The following is a 14,085-nucleotide window of genomic DNA, read 5'->3' as shown; positions in this document are numbered from 1 at the left end:
TGGAAGACTGCTACACAGAGAAGGTTTTTTTTTTATCTTGATGCATAGAATGAATTAAGATTAGGGCTGTGGAAATTAAAGATTAATTCCTCTATTTAATCGATTCATTTTTTTTGATCAATCAAAATTCTTTTGATCAGTACTCATCTCTCCGTCGGAGATCCGGTGACGTCACGGACATCGACATCACTGGACTCCTCCCCCCTTCCCCAAGTGCCTCCGTCTGTTAATGAAGGGAAGGGGGGAGGAGTCCAGTGACGTTCAAGTTGTGATTGAACGTAGCGCATACGGGGGAGGAGCTACGCATGACGTCACCCGCTGCTGCCCTACGGAACTAAGACAATTGTCGACTTTACATGCCGTGTTTTTATCATCTTTATGTGAGTAGTTTGTGTTTGAACACAAAAATGAAATCTTATACTTAAGCGGTGAGCACTTCGATCTTTTCTTTCTACCCATGACCCGGCGTCCTTGCTGAGATCTAAGGAGACGTGAGATAAGTTTATGGTCCGTGTTAACCCTTTTGATACCCGCATGCATGACCACCTGTTTGCACAGGGGTCCATGCCATAAGGTGAGAGTGATTAGTTAGACCCGGAGGAGGAGGGATTTTCACGCTACTGTGGAAAAAAAAAATGACTTACGTCAGCGCTACAGTTTGAATTTAAAACGTATTTGTGTGGACTGTGAAGTTAAGTCATGGATTGTGGAAACTAACTAGTGTCGGGTGATTGTATATAGTGTATACCACATTTACCACTGACTAATGCAGAGTTGCAATGCAAGTAGATCAGCTAAAAGTAGTTGGGTCTGTATGTGCGTTATAATTAATCGAAATTAGTTGATTAATCGATAAAAAATAAAAATAAAAAATCGATTAATCGAACATGAAAATTTGAATCAGTAACAGCCCTAATTAAGATATAAAACTTTCTGCCTTTACAACTCCTTTAAGGCCACTGAATGACGCGATTCCAAGCATTTCATTCACATAAGGAAGAAAGGGGAAGCCCGAGGAGGCAAAATTATAAGCAGATTAAACTTCACCTTTTAAATAAGTCTCTGGTAGTTTCTGGTAGAAAAGATCCGTCTTTGTAGAAGTGACAATGTGTTTGCACTGCCTGTTTATGCCGCCTTCTCTCTACGCTGGTATTTTGGATGTGGGGGAGGGGATGGAATGAGAGGAGAGGGTGACCCACTTACCGTATCCTGTGACACTTTCCCTGCCAGCCAGAAGATTAGAAGAATCTTGTAAATCCGAAGACAATTCCAATTCAAAACAAAATTCCAGGTCAGACACGGATAAAAGATATGGGAACTTTTCTACCTGGAAAATAATTTTTGTATTTCTGTCCCAACCAGTCTTCAGATTTGCACATTTCTGCTAAAAAGCACAGCCCGGCTGATTACACAGTACACGTCGCGTCACCTCACTGCAGCTGGCCTGTGGTTGGGCAATGAAGGAGCAGCAGCAGACTGATTAGATCTTCCTTCTGCTCCTGCCATCCTGTTCCTTCTTGGCTCATGTGCATGTAGCATACCTGCCTGGCCCTTCCCCCTCCCAGAATCCGTGCCGCTGTACATGGACTACAAGTGTCTTATACCAAGTCAAATGCAGTTACTTACTAGTTGGATTTAAAAATGCATTCTACACACTTTCAATGAATGCGTAGCCACATTTCTTTACAGCCCCAAATTCCCTTAATACCAAAAAAAAGAAAAAATGGTTGCTGTGAAAAATCTACAAAAAACAGAATGTGATTTGCAGATCTCGTAAACCTGTATCTTATTTACAATGGAAAATAGAAAACGGCTACAGCGCGGGCTTTAATTGCTGGGAGGGCATCAGTAGACGTCCATCCGTGCATGAGACTCCGGCTGATCACAGATTAAGGGGGTGATCCCGGCGCCTTACCATGTGATCAGCTGCCGGCCAATGACAGCTGATCATGTGATGCAAACAGAAGATCGGTAATCGCCTTCTTTTCCCTTTTTAATTTATTTTTTATTTTTTCCATCGCGCCGACAGTGTGAGGGAGATAAAAAAGCCAATCGGCGGCTTCTGACAGAGGGACATCCTTCCCGAACAGGGAGAGGTACTGCCGCCTACCAGTGCCACCTATCAATGCCCTTTAGTGCCACTCATCAGTGTCTATCAGTGCCGTCTCATTAGTTCCCGTTAGTGCTACCTCATTTGCGCATATCAATGCAGGAGTAAAATTGCCTGTTTTCAATATTTATTTTATAAACTATGAAACTTTTATTTATTTTTTATTTTTTTATTCATTCATTTTTTATTATTATTACGGTATTATAATAATAAAAAAATATATATATATATATCTCATTTATTTTTATCAAAAAATATAAAAATCCCAGCAGTGATTATGAAAGCTCTATTTGTATGACAACGATTTATAAGAAATGAATTTGGGAACAGTGTATCATGACCGCTCAATTGTCATTCAAAGTGTAACAATGCTGAAAGCTGAAAATTTGGCCTGGGCAGGAAGGGGGTGGGGGGTGGGGTGGGGGGTGTGCCCAGTATTGAAGTGGTTAAACAGAGAAAATGCACACTCTACATCTACAATATGGTAGCTCGGGATACCGCCAGGGAGGTTACACAGCGAAATGCAGTATTGTTATAGAAGCCCCCTTGCTGCGCTGACCAATGCTCGATCTGATTGGCTGGAGCTCCCCTTATTTATAATGTTGACCTTGGCTTCTTTGGTGTCTTTTATATGAAGTGTTGACCCAGACCTGGTTTTGTTGCAGCCCAACTGCAAATATAACAAAGATAAGAGAAGCTCACAGACGGATTATGCTGCTGAACCACCCTGACAAAGGTAAGGACCGCTAAATATCGTCTTCTTTCCTTTTCTCCTACTATTACGGTTTGCATTGCTGCTGTAGTTCTGGTTGGTTGAGGTCGGCCCCGGCTGCAGTTATGCATTCTCTGTCAGTTGTTTTTTTCATGTTAAGTAAAGTAGTTTGGCCTCGGCTTCAATGCCCCATTCATAGCATGCAGTCTAGAAGGGGGAGAATGTCCCTTTCCATCTGAAATTCATACAGGATTTGTAGTTCTTTATCTTTTTCCACAAGAGAAAAAAAAAAAAAATGGGATCCCCGGGTGTCTTCTGTTCTCACACTACATGAGTGTGTAAGGATCAAGGTATGTGGAAACAAAATGGTTGACAGTATGCTTTACTAAAATACTTGTCTATCTTTATCCTTCTCAGTAAAATAAGGACTCATCATCTTTAGTCACGTACGCATAAGAAGAGGCCGCATCAGCCCTAAAAAGCAGTCTACGCCCAGAAGATTGTCTTATCAGCTGATAACACCTGGAGAATTGCCTTTTCTTTGCAAATTGTTGTTTTTTTACATTGCTGATGCTTGCCTTTTTCTGTCTATAAAAGATGTAATAAAGAAGCCTCAGGGTCAGAGTTAAACACGGACTTCTGAGCAGAAATACTGAGTACCTCCGTGTCTCTTTGCTTAGATAAGAACTCTAACTAACAATTGGGAAACGGTAACATAACCTGACAAATAGGTGACTTGTTGAGGTCACACCTAACATTCTGGCGCTGCCGAACAGGGACCTGCAGAAAGAAACTACAAGAGGCGAACGAACATAAGGACGGAACAAAGAGGTCGGGCACATCAAGAACCACAGACAAATCCTGCGCAGGTAAGAAAAGCTTTATTTTCTTATAAACTCTGTGCTTCTTAGATTTGTGCCCACCTGATCTGTCTGAATTGTTCTTCAGGTAAACACCAACCTCTGTAGTAAGCGGGTCTTGAACTTAATATTTTGGCTTATGTTACCGTAGTTTCTTGTCTGTCTACTTGTCATCTGTCTGTTGTGAATGAGATAAGCCCTGTTTGTATGGTGTGAATTGAAACATATATCATCCCAATGGGTAACGGAATGCGCCCTTAACTCGTAAGAGTACTTTGGGGGTCCGACACTTAAGTTTGATATACGCTTTTTGATTCATGAGCCTAAAAACGGGTTGAAAGTATAAGTCCTGACTGCCTCGATAAAGCAGGAATAAGAAACGAATGCTGAGAGATTCCATGGTAATGGGAAGGGAATAAGGTCTCCACAAAGTCCCGGAGATCTAGTCATATGTGTTTGGCCACCTATAAGTGATGATTGTGATTGTCGTGTCTGCTGTATTAGTAGTCGCATTCATTGTCTGGTTGGGGTATAAAGTAGTTCGGTTTCAAAGTAAATACCCCGGACAAAGTTTTAATATTTTGGCACCCTAGGAGGAGAAGGCAACGAGACACTTAATAAGTGATCCAAACGCCACCTAGGCAAGACTGTCAAAATGGGCCAGACACAGGGTAAACCCCAGGAGGAATCTCAGAAATGTTATAGTGTTAAAGACATAATTACAATGTTGTATGGGAAGGATAAGGCACAAGGCACAAATAGGATTCTCAAGAAATTGGGGATGGATGGAGAAAATGGATTAAGTGTAGAAGGTTGGGAAGAAATAAAGAAAGACAGACAGGGAGAGATATTGAAAAACGGATGGGTATCACAAATACAATGTCTAATTAAGGTATCCAACAGGGCCAAAGAGGAGGGATGGGAGTATTGTCAGGAAAAGGGTGGATGGGATATGAAGGTCCGACACAAAAGTCTTCCTTCTGCTCCCGGCGATAGGGTAAATACGGGAGATACTCCACCTCCTTATAACACCACCACACCAGGTAATGAAAGACCAAAACTTTATCCTTCCTTAAGAGGAAGGGGGTGGGTATGCCGAGTATGCGGTACCCAGAACCCAGACTGGGCACAGGAATGTGTGCATTGCGGCGCTCAAAGACCAGAGCCCGTAGCTCCAGTCCATAGTCGGACTAGGGTAATACAAGTGAATAATCCAAATTTCGGGCAGGAAGAACCGCCTACGGTGACTCGACAAGTTGTCTTGAGGGCATGGGCACCTTGGACAGCTAACACTCTTATGGCACTGGTACAGAATGCTCCTGATCCCGTAGCAAAACCCGCCGCCTTCTGCAGATTTGTGACACAGTTACTGGACACACATGAAGCAGCTTGGCAAGATGGGGAAGATATATGTAGACATAAAATGACACTGACAATGTTTAATCAATTCATGACTAAACTTACCCCACTTAGACCGAATGGGGATCCTACCACGGACCCGCCAGGAGTACACCCTCGTCATATAGATTCTAGACCCCTGTTTATTGCTCAGTTACGAGAATTTTGCCAAGAGAAACAGCGGGAAAGGGGCTCAACGGCGCCCATAAAACAAGCCCCAGGTCAGACTGTTACCGAATTTTACCTTAATATGGAAAGCATGATGGCTGACGAAGGGCTAGATTTAGCCCTACCCATCACCATTAGGGCTTTCAATCGACAGTTTATGGAAGGATTAGTACCACAAATAGGTGACAAACTAAAGACGTGTACTCCTGAATGGAGAGCCTTACAGGACAGAGGAGCGCTGTTACAGAAAGCACAAGGTATCGAAGCTGATCTAACAGAAACTAAACCTAGGAGGACACCGGGAGTTAACACTGTTGCCCGGGTCAGGGAAGGAGGGAACTCCTCCCGTAGACCTCTTACCTGCTATTACTGCGACAAGGTAGGACATATAAAAAGAAATTGCAGAAAAAGGATAAAAGACGAACAGGAAGGAAGCACGGACAGAGACGAGAGGGACAACAGACAGAGGAGTGGCAACGATAGGGACGATACGGCATGACTTGCCCCGGTCCTAGCTGAATCAGAGAACAAAATGCTCCACATGTTGATGAAGGTGGAAGGTAAACATATTCCTTGTTTGGTTGACACAGGAGCGTCACGCAGTCTGTTATCTGATTCAGTAGTCCCTCCACACATGACGTCCCGTGACACCATACCCATAAGTGGTTACGACGGACTCCTGACTGATGCCCCGCTGACTAAACCTTTAAAAGTAAAGATAGGAAATCACATGTTTTTGTCACGCTTTTTGATTTCCAGAGGAGCTCCCACTAATTTATTAGGAGCAGACATTCTTCAGAAAATAGGAGCGAACATTACTTATCACCCAGATGGCATGGTCACCCTAGCAATAGGAGATGACCCAGAGGGTATAGAAATCTGTAGTAAAATACAATGCTTGGAAGAAGAACCAGAACCGTCCAATACGCCCTCACCAGAAATAGACCAAATTCTGTCTAGCCTTCCGGAAGGGTTATGGGAAACACATCCAGCAGACGTTGGGCTTCTGCCCATACCCCCGGTTGCTCTACAGCTGATTCCAGGAGCAGTTCTCCCTCAGCAGAAACAGTACCCACTCAGTGCGCCCCAGGAAGCAGCTATAGAACTACAAGTGGAGGCTCTACTTAAAAGTGGAGCATTAAAAGAAATACAATCACCAGCCAATACCCCATTGTATCCAGTTAAGAAAAAGACATTGGGGGATGGCCCAATAAGGTATAGGATGGTACAGGACTTAAGGGCAATAAACAAAATATTGGCCCCAATAATGCCATTAGTACCGAACCCGCATACCTTACTGTCAGAAATACCATCAGATAGCTCCTCATTTACAGTTGTAGACTTGGCAAATGCTTTCTTTTCTGTACCCCTGGCGGAGGAATGTCAACCATGGTTCGCGTTCCGCCTTCGAAACCGTCAGCTAACCTGGACACGCCTACCGCAAGGAATGGCGCATTCGCCAACTCTATACTCACAAGCCCTGCAGACAGTGTTAGGAGAATGGCTACCGCCTGACACTTGTGTATTGTTGCAATATGTAGATGACCTATTGTTATGTTGTCCGGATAACGATACTTGTTTAAAAGCCACTCTCTCATTGTTACAATTCCTGGCTGAAAAAGGGTGCAAGGTGAATAGAACTAAGTTACAGGTATGTCAGAAAAAGGTTGTCTTTTTGGGCCACTGTATATCCCAGGGTACTCGACACCTCACTGAAGAACGAGTCCAGGCCATAAGACAGATGAATGTCCCACGCAACTTTAAGCAACTTCGTATGTTTCTGGGAATGGTGTCATATTGTAGACAATGGATACCACATGCCAGTTCTCTGATGCAGCCATTATATGATTGCTTGAAAATAGTACCCTATGTACTCACAGAAGCAGGTCATGAATCTTTTAGCACCTTAAAAAGGTTACTAATTTCGGCACCTGCGATCGGGATCCCTGATTATACCAAAACATTTCATTTGTACATTGCTGAAATCACGGGACACGCAACAGGGGTGTTGACACAACAACACATCAAACAAAGGCCGGTAGCATACTTCTCGACAGCTCTCGATCCTGTCTCTAGAGGATCACCGTCCTGTGTACGAGCAGTTGCAGCAGTGTCAATTATCATTGACAAATCCTCAGAAATTGTCTTAGACAATCCTGTAGTGGTACATACCACACATGACATACACGCCATCTTGTCACAGGTCCAGCCAAAACACATATCAATGGCAAGGCAGCTGCGTCTACAATGCACCTTGCTCCTACCCCCCAATGTTACCTTTCAGCGATGCACTTCTTTTAACTTAGCACAGCTTTTACCATTACAGACAGATTTGACAGGGGGGAGTAATGATGATAATGGTGTAGACACAGCACAAGATACTCAGGATTCTGACACACTTTCGTTTCAGGACATAACATCTGATGAACACGATTGTTTTCAACTTATGGAACAAGAAACCACGGGGTTCCCACATGTCACAGACATACCCATTGCAAATGCAGAACACACACTGTACATAGATGGTAGTAGATTTGCCGATGACAAAGGTAAATATCACACAGGTTATGCTGTGGTAACGGACACACAGGTAATTGAGGCAAAGTCACTACCAGCACACATGTCGGCACAAGAAGCGGAACTAACCGCTCTAGAGAAAGCCCTAGAACACTTGGAGGGACAAGAAGGGAACGTTTACACTGATTCCGCATACGCCTACGGTGTTGCACATGATTATGGCCACATATGGAAAGCTAGAGGTTACCTTACAGCAGCAGGCACACCTGTTAAACATGGTGAAGGAATCAAAAGAGTCCTGAACAATCTTCAAAAGGTTAAAAGAGTAGCCATTATGAAGATAGCGGCACACACGAGCGCAAAAACAACTGAGGCAAAAGGAAACGCATTTGCAGATTTAACTGCAAAGAAGGCAGCTCTAGGGGAAGTGAGCCCTGAGACCTTAGCCACGGTACAGGTGAGTATGCCCGAAACCACATGGCAGCAGCTAATCGAACTACAGGAACAAGCAGGGGCTATTGAGAAGGACCGTTGGGTTAAGGAGGGAGCTGCACCAGGCCTTGACAATGTATGGAGAGAAGGAGACAAAATATGTCTACCCGCTTCTCTATACCCAGCAATGGCAGCGGCTGTTCACTTACCCACTCATGTCAGCTCCAATTCTATGTATAGGATTGTAAGCCAAGGATGGCTAGCCCCTGGATTCAGTAGTACTGCAAGGAACTACTGTGCTGCATGCCAAATCTGTCTGATTAATAACCCAGGACAGAGAGTGAAAACCCCACGTAAACATCAGGTCCGGGCCCAATATCCCTTTCAGAGACTGCAGATTGACTACATACAAATGCCTAAGAGCGGCCCCTTTGAATTTGTTCTCGTGTGCATCTGCCTATTTTCAGGCTGGCCCGAAAGTTATCCTGTGAAATCAGCTACGGCAAAAGCCACCGCCAAGAAACTGATTACTGAGCTGATACCTAGGTTTGGTCTCCCAGAAACAATAGAATCAGATAGGGGGACACATTTCACGGGAGAAATAATGCAAAATGTGATGGCAATGTTAGGGGTTCAACAAAGTTTTCATACTCCTTACCACCCACAGAGTTCAGGATCAGTAGAAAGAGTAAATGGTACAATCAAGCTGAAAATACAAAAGGCCATGCAGGAGTTGAACAAACCATGGCCTGAGTGCCTACCCTTAGCTTTGTTCTCTATTAGGTACACCCCAACAGGAAAAACCGGGTTATCCCCATATGAAATACTGTTTGGAAGTGCACCTAGATTAGGTTTATATTTTCCTCAAAGTATGCAATTGCAATGTGATAGTTTAACTACGTATGTAATACAGTTGCAACAGCGTCTGACTAAAATCCACAAGAGTGTGTATTCTTCTCTTCCAGACCCTAATTCTGTCACAGGTACTCACGACTTACAACCGGGAGACTATGTGTATGTAAAGAAACATACCAGGAAGACACTGGAACCAAGGTTTGAAGGTCCTTTCCAGGTGCTATTGATTACAGCAACCTCAGTGAAATTGGAAGGGAAACCTACCTGGATCCACGCTTCTCACTGTAAAAAGGAGCCAGTTGGCAAATGACAACATGTATCTTTTTATTGTTTCAGTAATCCTGGCTAATAGTTTGGTTACCTCACAGAATAAAATACACAAGGATGAAGGATTTTCTAAAAAAATGTTATTACTGAAGTTTAAATATGCTTATGCCCAGAAGTCAGGATATGAGAAATGTTGGATTTGTAGCAAATTACACCCCAGCACAGCAAGTATACCACTGATGGCAGTTCCTATAAACTATACTGATCTTGCTAACAGTAGCATTAACATAATTAGAACAAATACCAGCGAGACAGTAATGTTTAAGTCAAATGGCCTCGCCTTTTCCCCTGATTGGTGTTTCAACCTAGGGAACACAACGGGAGGAAATGGAGAATGCCAAGACAGCAAATTTAACTTGTCCATTTTCATACCAGAAGCTACTCCTGGGAAAAACACGGTCTTCTACCCTAGTATAACCCACACACACCAATCGTTAGCTGAGTTCCTCGGTAATATTTCAGACAACAACACCAGGTGGTTAGTGAGTAACCTATCTCTTTATGGATACACCTCCCTTTATAGAAATAATATCGGTAATAGATCAGTAGCACTGGGAAATAATATATATATCTGTTGTGAGGATAAATGTTATACTTGGATACCTAGAAGGGCTCAGGGATGGTGCTACCTCGCAAGTTTAGTACCAGTAATGGGAGTAGTAGGTGATGAACGAGGTGATCACCTATTAGAAGCTAGCATGCACCCTAGGTATCCCCTCAGGTATCGTAGTAAAAGAGAAATATTCCTGAAGAAGGACATGGCATGGGCTTGGTTCCCGTCCTGGACAGGATGGGGTATAGACTTAATGAAACGACTAAATAACTATACAGGAATTATTAATGATGTTTTGGAGAAAAACTCTGATGATATTACTAAGTTAAATCTGGAGACCAGAGCCATCAGACAACAATTAGAATTACATGAATTAGCAATTGAAAGTATGAGTGCAGCACTGACAGGACTCTGTGAAACTACTGAGGACTATGAGTGCTGTACTTGGATACAAAACACCAGCATTGAGGTACCTGACTATTATGACATCATTGCACAACACCGTACGGAAGTAAAGAATTTACAAGAGAAGGCCCGAAATATTGGTCGCGACTGGGATCCGTTTGGTGGAACTTTTAGTTTCTCAGGGTTATTCTCTTGGGTTAAGAAGGCAGCAATGACAATTATAGTGGTGCTCTTATTCGTATTTCTCTTTTATGCATGCTTTAAACTGCTCATGTGCTTTTGCAAGAAAGCCAAGGTAAATGATAGACATGTGCATTCGTTTTCGTCCGAATGCATTTTCGTCCGAATTTCAGGTATTTTCGTTTTCGTTTTGACAAACGATAACGAAAGTGCAGATTCCGAAAAACGAAAGATCCGACATAAATAAATGCTTTTTTTCGTTTTCGTTGTTACAACAGTTCGATATAGAATAGGAGATTCGAAGTGACCGTTCGATATAGAATAGGAGATTCGACGTGACTCCATATGTCTATTGAACCTGTGGTCGAATGTGCCTAAGTTTCGTTTACCTCTATTAGTCCTATTATATAGAAAAGCTTCGACAGAGAGTAAATATTCGACATAGAGAGAACAGAATCGACAGAGAGAAACGATACTGGAATTTGGTGGGGGAAGTAAATTAAAAAAAAATAATGATAATATTCGACGGGATCGTTGCACGTTTATAATAATATTCGACGGGATCGTTGCACGTTTAAATAATATTCGACGGGATCGTTGCACGTTTAAAATAATATTCGACGGGATCGTCGCAACTATACGACACTGCAATCGTACATTTCGGCAATCGAATGCTCCGCCTATAGGCTATATAGTTTAGCAGCTCCATCGAATCTTCTTTATCCATTCGACAGATACCATAAGCCTTCCAAGACAGATTCGACCGTAATTCATGTGGATTTTCGGACGAATACAATTTTTGCACGAAAAACGAAATAAATAAAAACGAATTTCGGGAGTAACTAAATAAATAAAATTTACGGACGAAAACGAAAAAACGAAACGAAATATTCTAGTCTGCACATGTCTAGTAAATGATGCGGAAAAGATGGAACTTTTGTGAAGATAGGTGGATTTAGATCCTTGACATCACCCATCCTGCAGAAAAGCCACTCTTCCTGAATTTTAGATGTTGGTACTGTCCAGGGGGATGGGTGTATACCCCTCTGACAACTCGCGGTCAGGGAGAGTACTCTGGATATAGGCCGACTAGAACTTGTTCAGGTGGACCCAGGGCAAGAGGGAGGGGTGATGTCAAAGGGGGAAATGTAAGGATCAAGGTATGTGGAAACAAAATGGTTGACAGTATGCTTTACTAAAATACTTGTCTATCTTTATCCTTCTCAGTAAAATAAGGACTCATCATCTTTAGTCACGTACGCATAAGAAGAGGCCGCATCAGCCCTAAAAAGCAGTCTACGCCCAGAAGATTGTCTTATCAGCTGATAACACCTGGAGAATTGCCTTTTCTTTGCAAATTGTTGTTTTTTTACATTGCTGATGCTTGCCTTTTTCTGTCTATAAAAGATGTAATAAAGAAGCCTCAGGGTCAGAGTTAAACACGGACTTCTGAGCAGAAATACTGAGTACCTCCGTGTCTCTTTGCTTAGATAAGAACTCTAACTAACAATTGGGAAACGGTAACATAACCTGACAAATAGGTGACTTGTTGAGGTCACACCTAACAAGTGTTACACCAAAATTTGATTGAGGGCGGGGTTCACAATATTGCGAATTGAATGTGGTTTCCCCGCAACCAATAGCAGGAGATTTTGACCGGCTCTCAATGGAGCCAGTTCACATATCTCCACTGCGTGAGACGTGTGCGCTGCGCTGTGTGAGGTGTGTGTGCTACGCTGTGTAAGACGTGTGCTGCGCTGCATGAGGCAAATGGTGGTCACACCAGATACTGGGTGTTCTATCAGGTTGAGGTCAGGACTCTGTGCATACCAGTCAAGTACCTCCACCCCAAACTTGCTCTTCCATGTCTTTATGGACCTTGCTTTGTGCACTGGTCCAAATCATTTGGTGGAGGGGCGAATATGGTGTGGGGGGTTGTTTTTTCTGGGGTTGGGCTTGGCCCCTTAGTTCCAGTGAAGGGAACTCTTAAGGTGTCAGTATACCAATAAATTTTGGACAATTTCATGTTCCCAACTTTGTGGGAACAGTTTGGAGATGGCCCCTTCCTGTTCCAACATGGCTGCACAGCAGTGTACAAAGCAAGGTCCATAAAGTCATGGATGAGCGAGTTTGGGGTGGAAGAACTTGACTGGCCTGCACAGAGTCCTGACCTCTACTTAGTGCATGTGCCTATTTATTTATTTTTTCTTGTACAGTATTTGTGATAAATTTGCCAAGATTTCAAACTTCTTTGATGTTACCACTATGGGGTGGTATTTGTAGAATTTTGAGGAAAATAATGAATTTAATCCCACTTTGGAATAAGGTTGTAACACAACAAAATGTGGAAAAAGTGAAGCACTGTGAATACTTTCCAGATGCACTGTAAGCGCATTTATTAGTAGTTTTTTTTTTTCAATGCCTAATGGGACTTGTAGTTGCGCAACAGCTGCTGGGTACCTTCGCAGACAATGGGGGTTGATTTAATAAAGGCAAAGAGACCGAGCACTTTGCAAATGCAGTTGCTCTAGAGCAGTGACGGTGAACCTCGGCACCCCAGATGTTTTGGAACTACATTTCCCATGATGCTCATGCACTCTGCAGGGTAGTGGAGCATCATGGGAAATGTAGTTCCAAAACATTCTGGGCTGCCAAGGTTCACCATCACTGCTATAGACAGAGCTTTATAAATGAGGTGAAGCTTCACTTTGCAAATAATACCCAATTGCATGCAGAGAAAAGGAGAAAAAAAAAACTAAAAAAAAACACTTTTGCTTGCACGTGATTGGATGATGGCAGACAGCAGAGCTTCTCCTCATTTACTAAGCTCTGGAGCAGTTGCACTTGTAAAGTGAACAGTCTATTTGCTTCTAGTAAATAAACGCAGTGAGAGGCCTGAGCGGTGTTATATGGGGTAATGGCGAGACACTTTAGTCCTATGTCGGCTCATTGTACGAGATGACCCAGGGCTACAGCGGGCGGGGGTGGTGCAGCAAAGGATTGCGGGGGGGGGGATATGGGAGAAGGTGGGAGATCCATAAAGAAAATCAGTCTTTGTCCTGATTGGACAGATTTACTCCCCCGTGTCCAACATCCACTCACCACTGTAACCATCTCCTCCCTTTTCCAGGCGGATCTCCATACATTGCCACCAAGATTAATCTAGCCAAGGCTCTGCTGGAAGCGCAGGCCAAGAAATAGCCGATTGCTCTGGACTTTCTTTTTCCTGAACTCTTTATAATCGTTACCTGGAAGAACGTGATCTCCATTTATGGGAAATTCTTTACCAATAAAATCATCAGAATTCTCACTTTATCCGTCTTCATTTTATGGCAGAAGATTGCAGGTTCAGCTCAAGAATGTCCCCCAGACTTTGATTTGTGTTCCACAATCCAGTCTGATAAATGTGTTGCTATGTCTTTATCTGTCATCTACACGGCATGGCCAGAAGCTTGTGGACAGCTGGCCATCCCCCCCATATGAGCTTGTTGGATATCCCCTTCCAAAACCCAAATGCGTTCGTACGCGTTTCTGCTCCACCCCCCTTGCAGATATGTCCGCCTCCACT

At 43.2% G+C, this 14,085-nt stretch overlaps 1 protein-coding gene across 1 annotated transcript in view; it reads left to right on the top strand.

Annotated features, from left to right (window-relative positions):
- Nucleotides 1-13,830, top strand: part of LOC143995913 (mitochondrial import inner membrane translocase subunit TIM14-like) — a 35,307-nt gene extending 21,477 nt beyond the window's left edge. Inside the window, exons 4-5 of the mRNA XM_077490671.1 lie at nucleotides 2,776-2,846; nucleotides 13,648-13,830. Coding sequence (XP_077346797.1) covers nucleotides 2,776-2,846; nucleotides 13,648-13,718 — 142 coding nt within the window. The 3' untranslated portion in view covers nucleotides 13,719-13,830. The remainder of the gene's footprint in view (nucleotides 1-2,775; nucleotides 2,847-13,647) is intronic.
- The last annotated feature ends 255 nt before the right edge of the window (nucleotides 13,831-14,085 follow it).

Source organism: Lithobates pipiens, unplaced genomic scaffold, assembly GCF_037356315.1.
Source record: "Lithobates pipiens isolate NorthernLeopardFrog02 unplaced genomic scaffold, aLitPip1_a1.2 Scaffold_19, whole genome shotgun sequence".
Lineage (NCBI taxonomy): Eukaryota > Metazoa > Chordata > Amphibia > Anura > Ranidae > Lithobates > Lithobates pipiens.
This window is presented reverse-complemented; position numbering and strand designations above follow the sequence as displayed.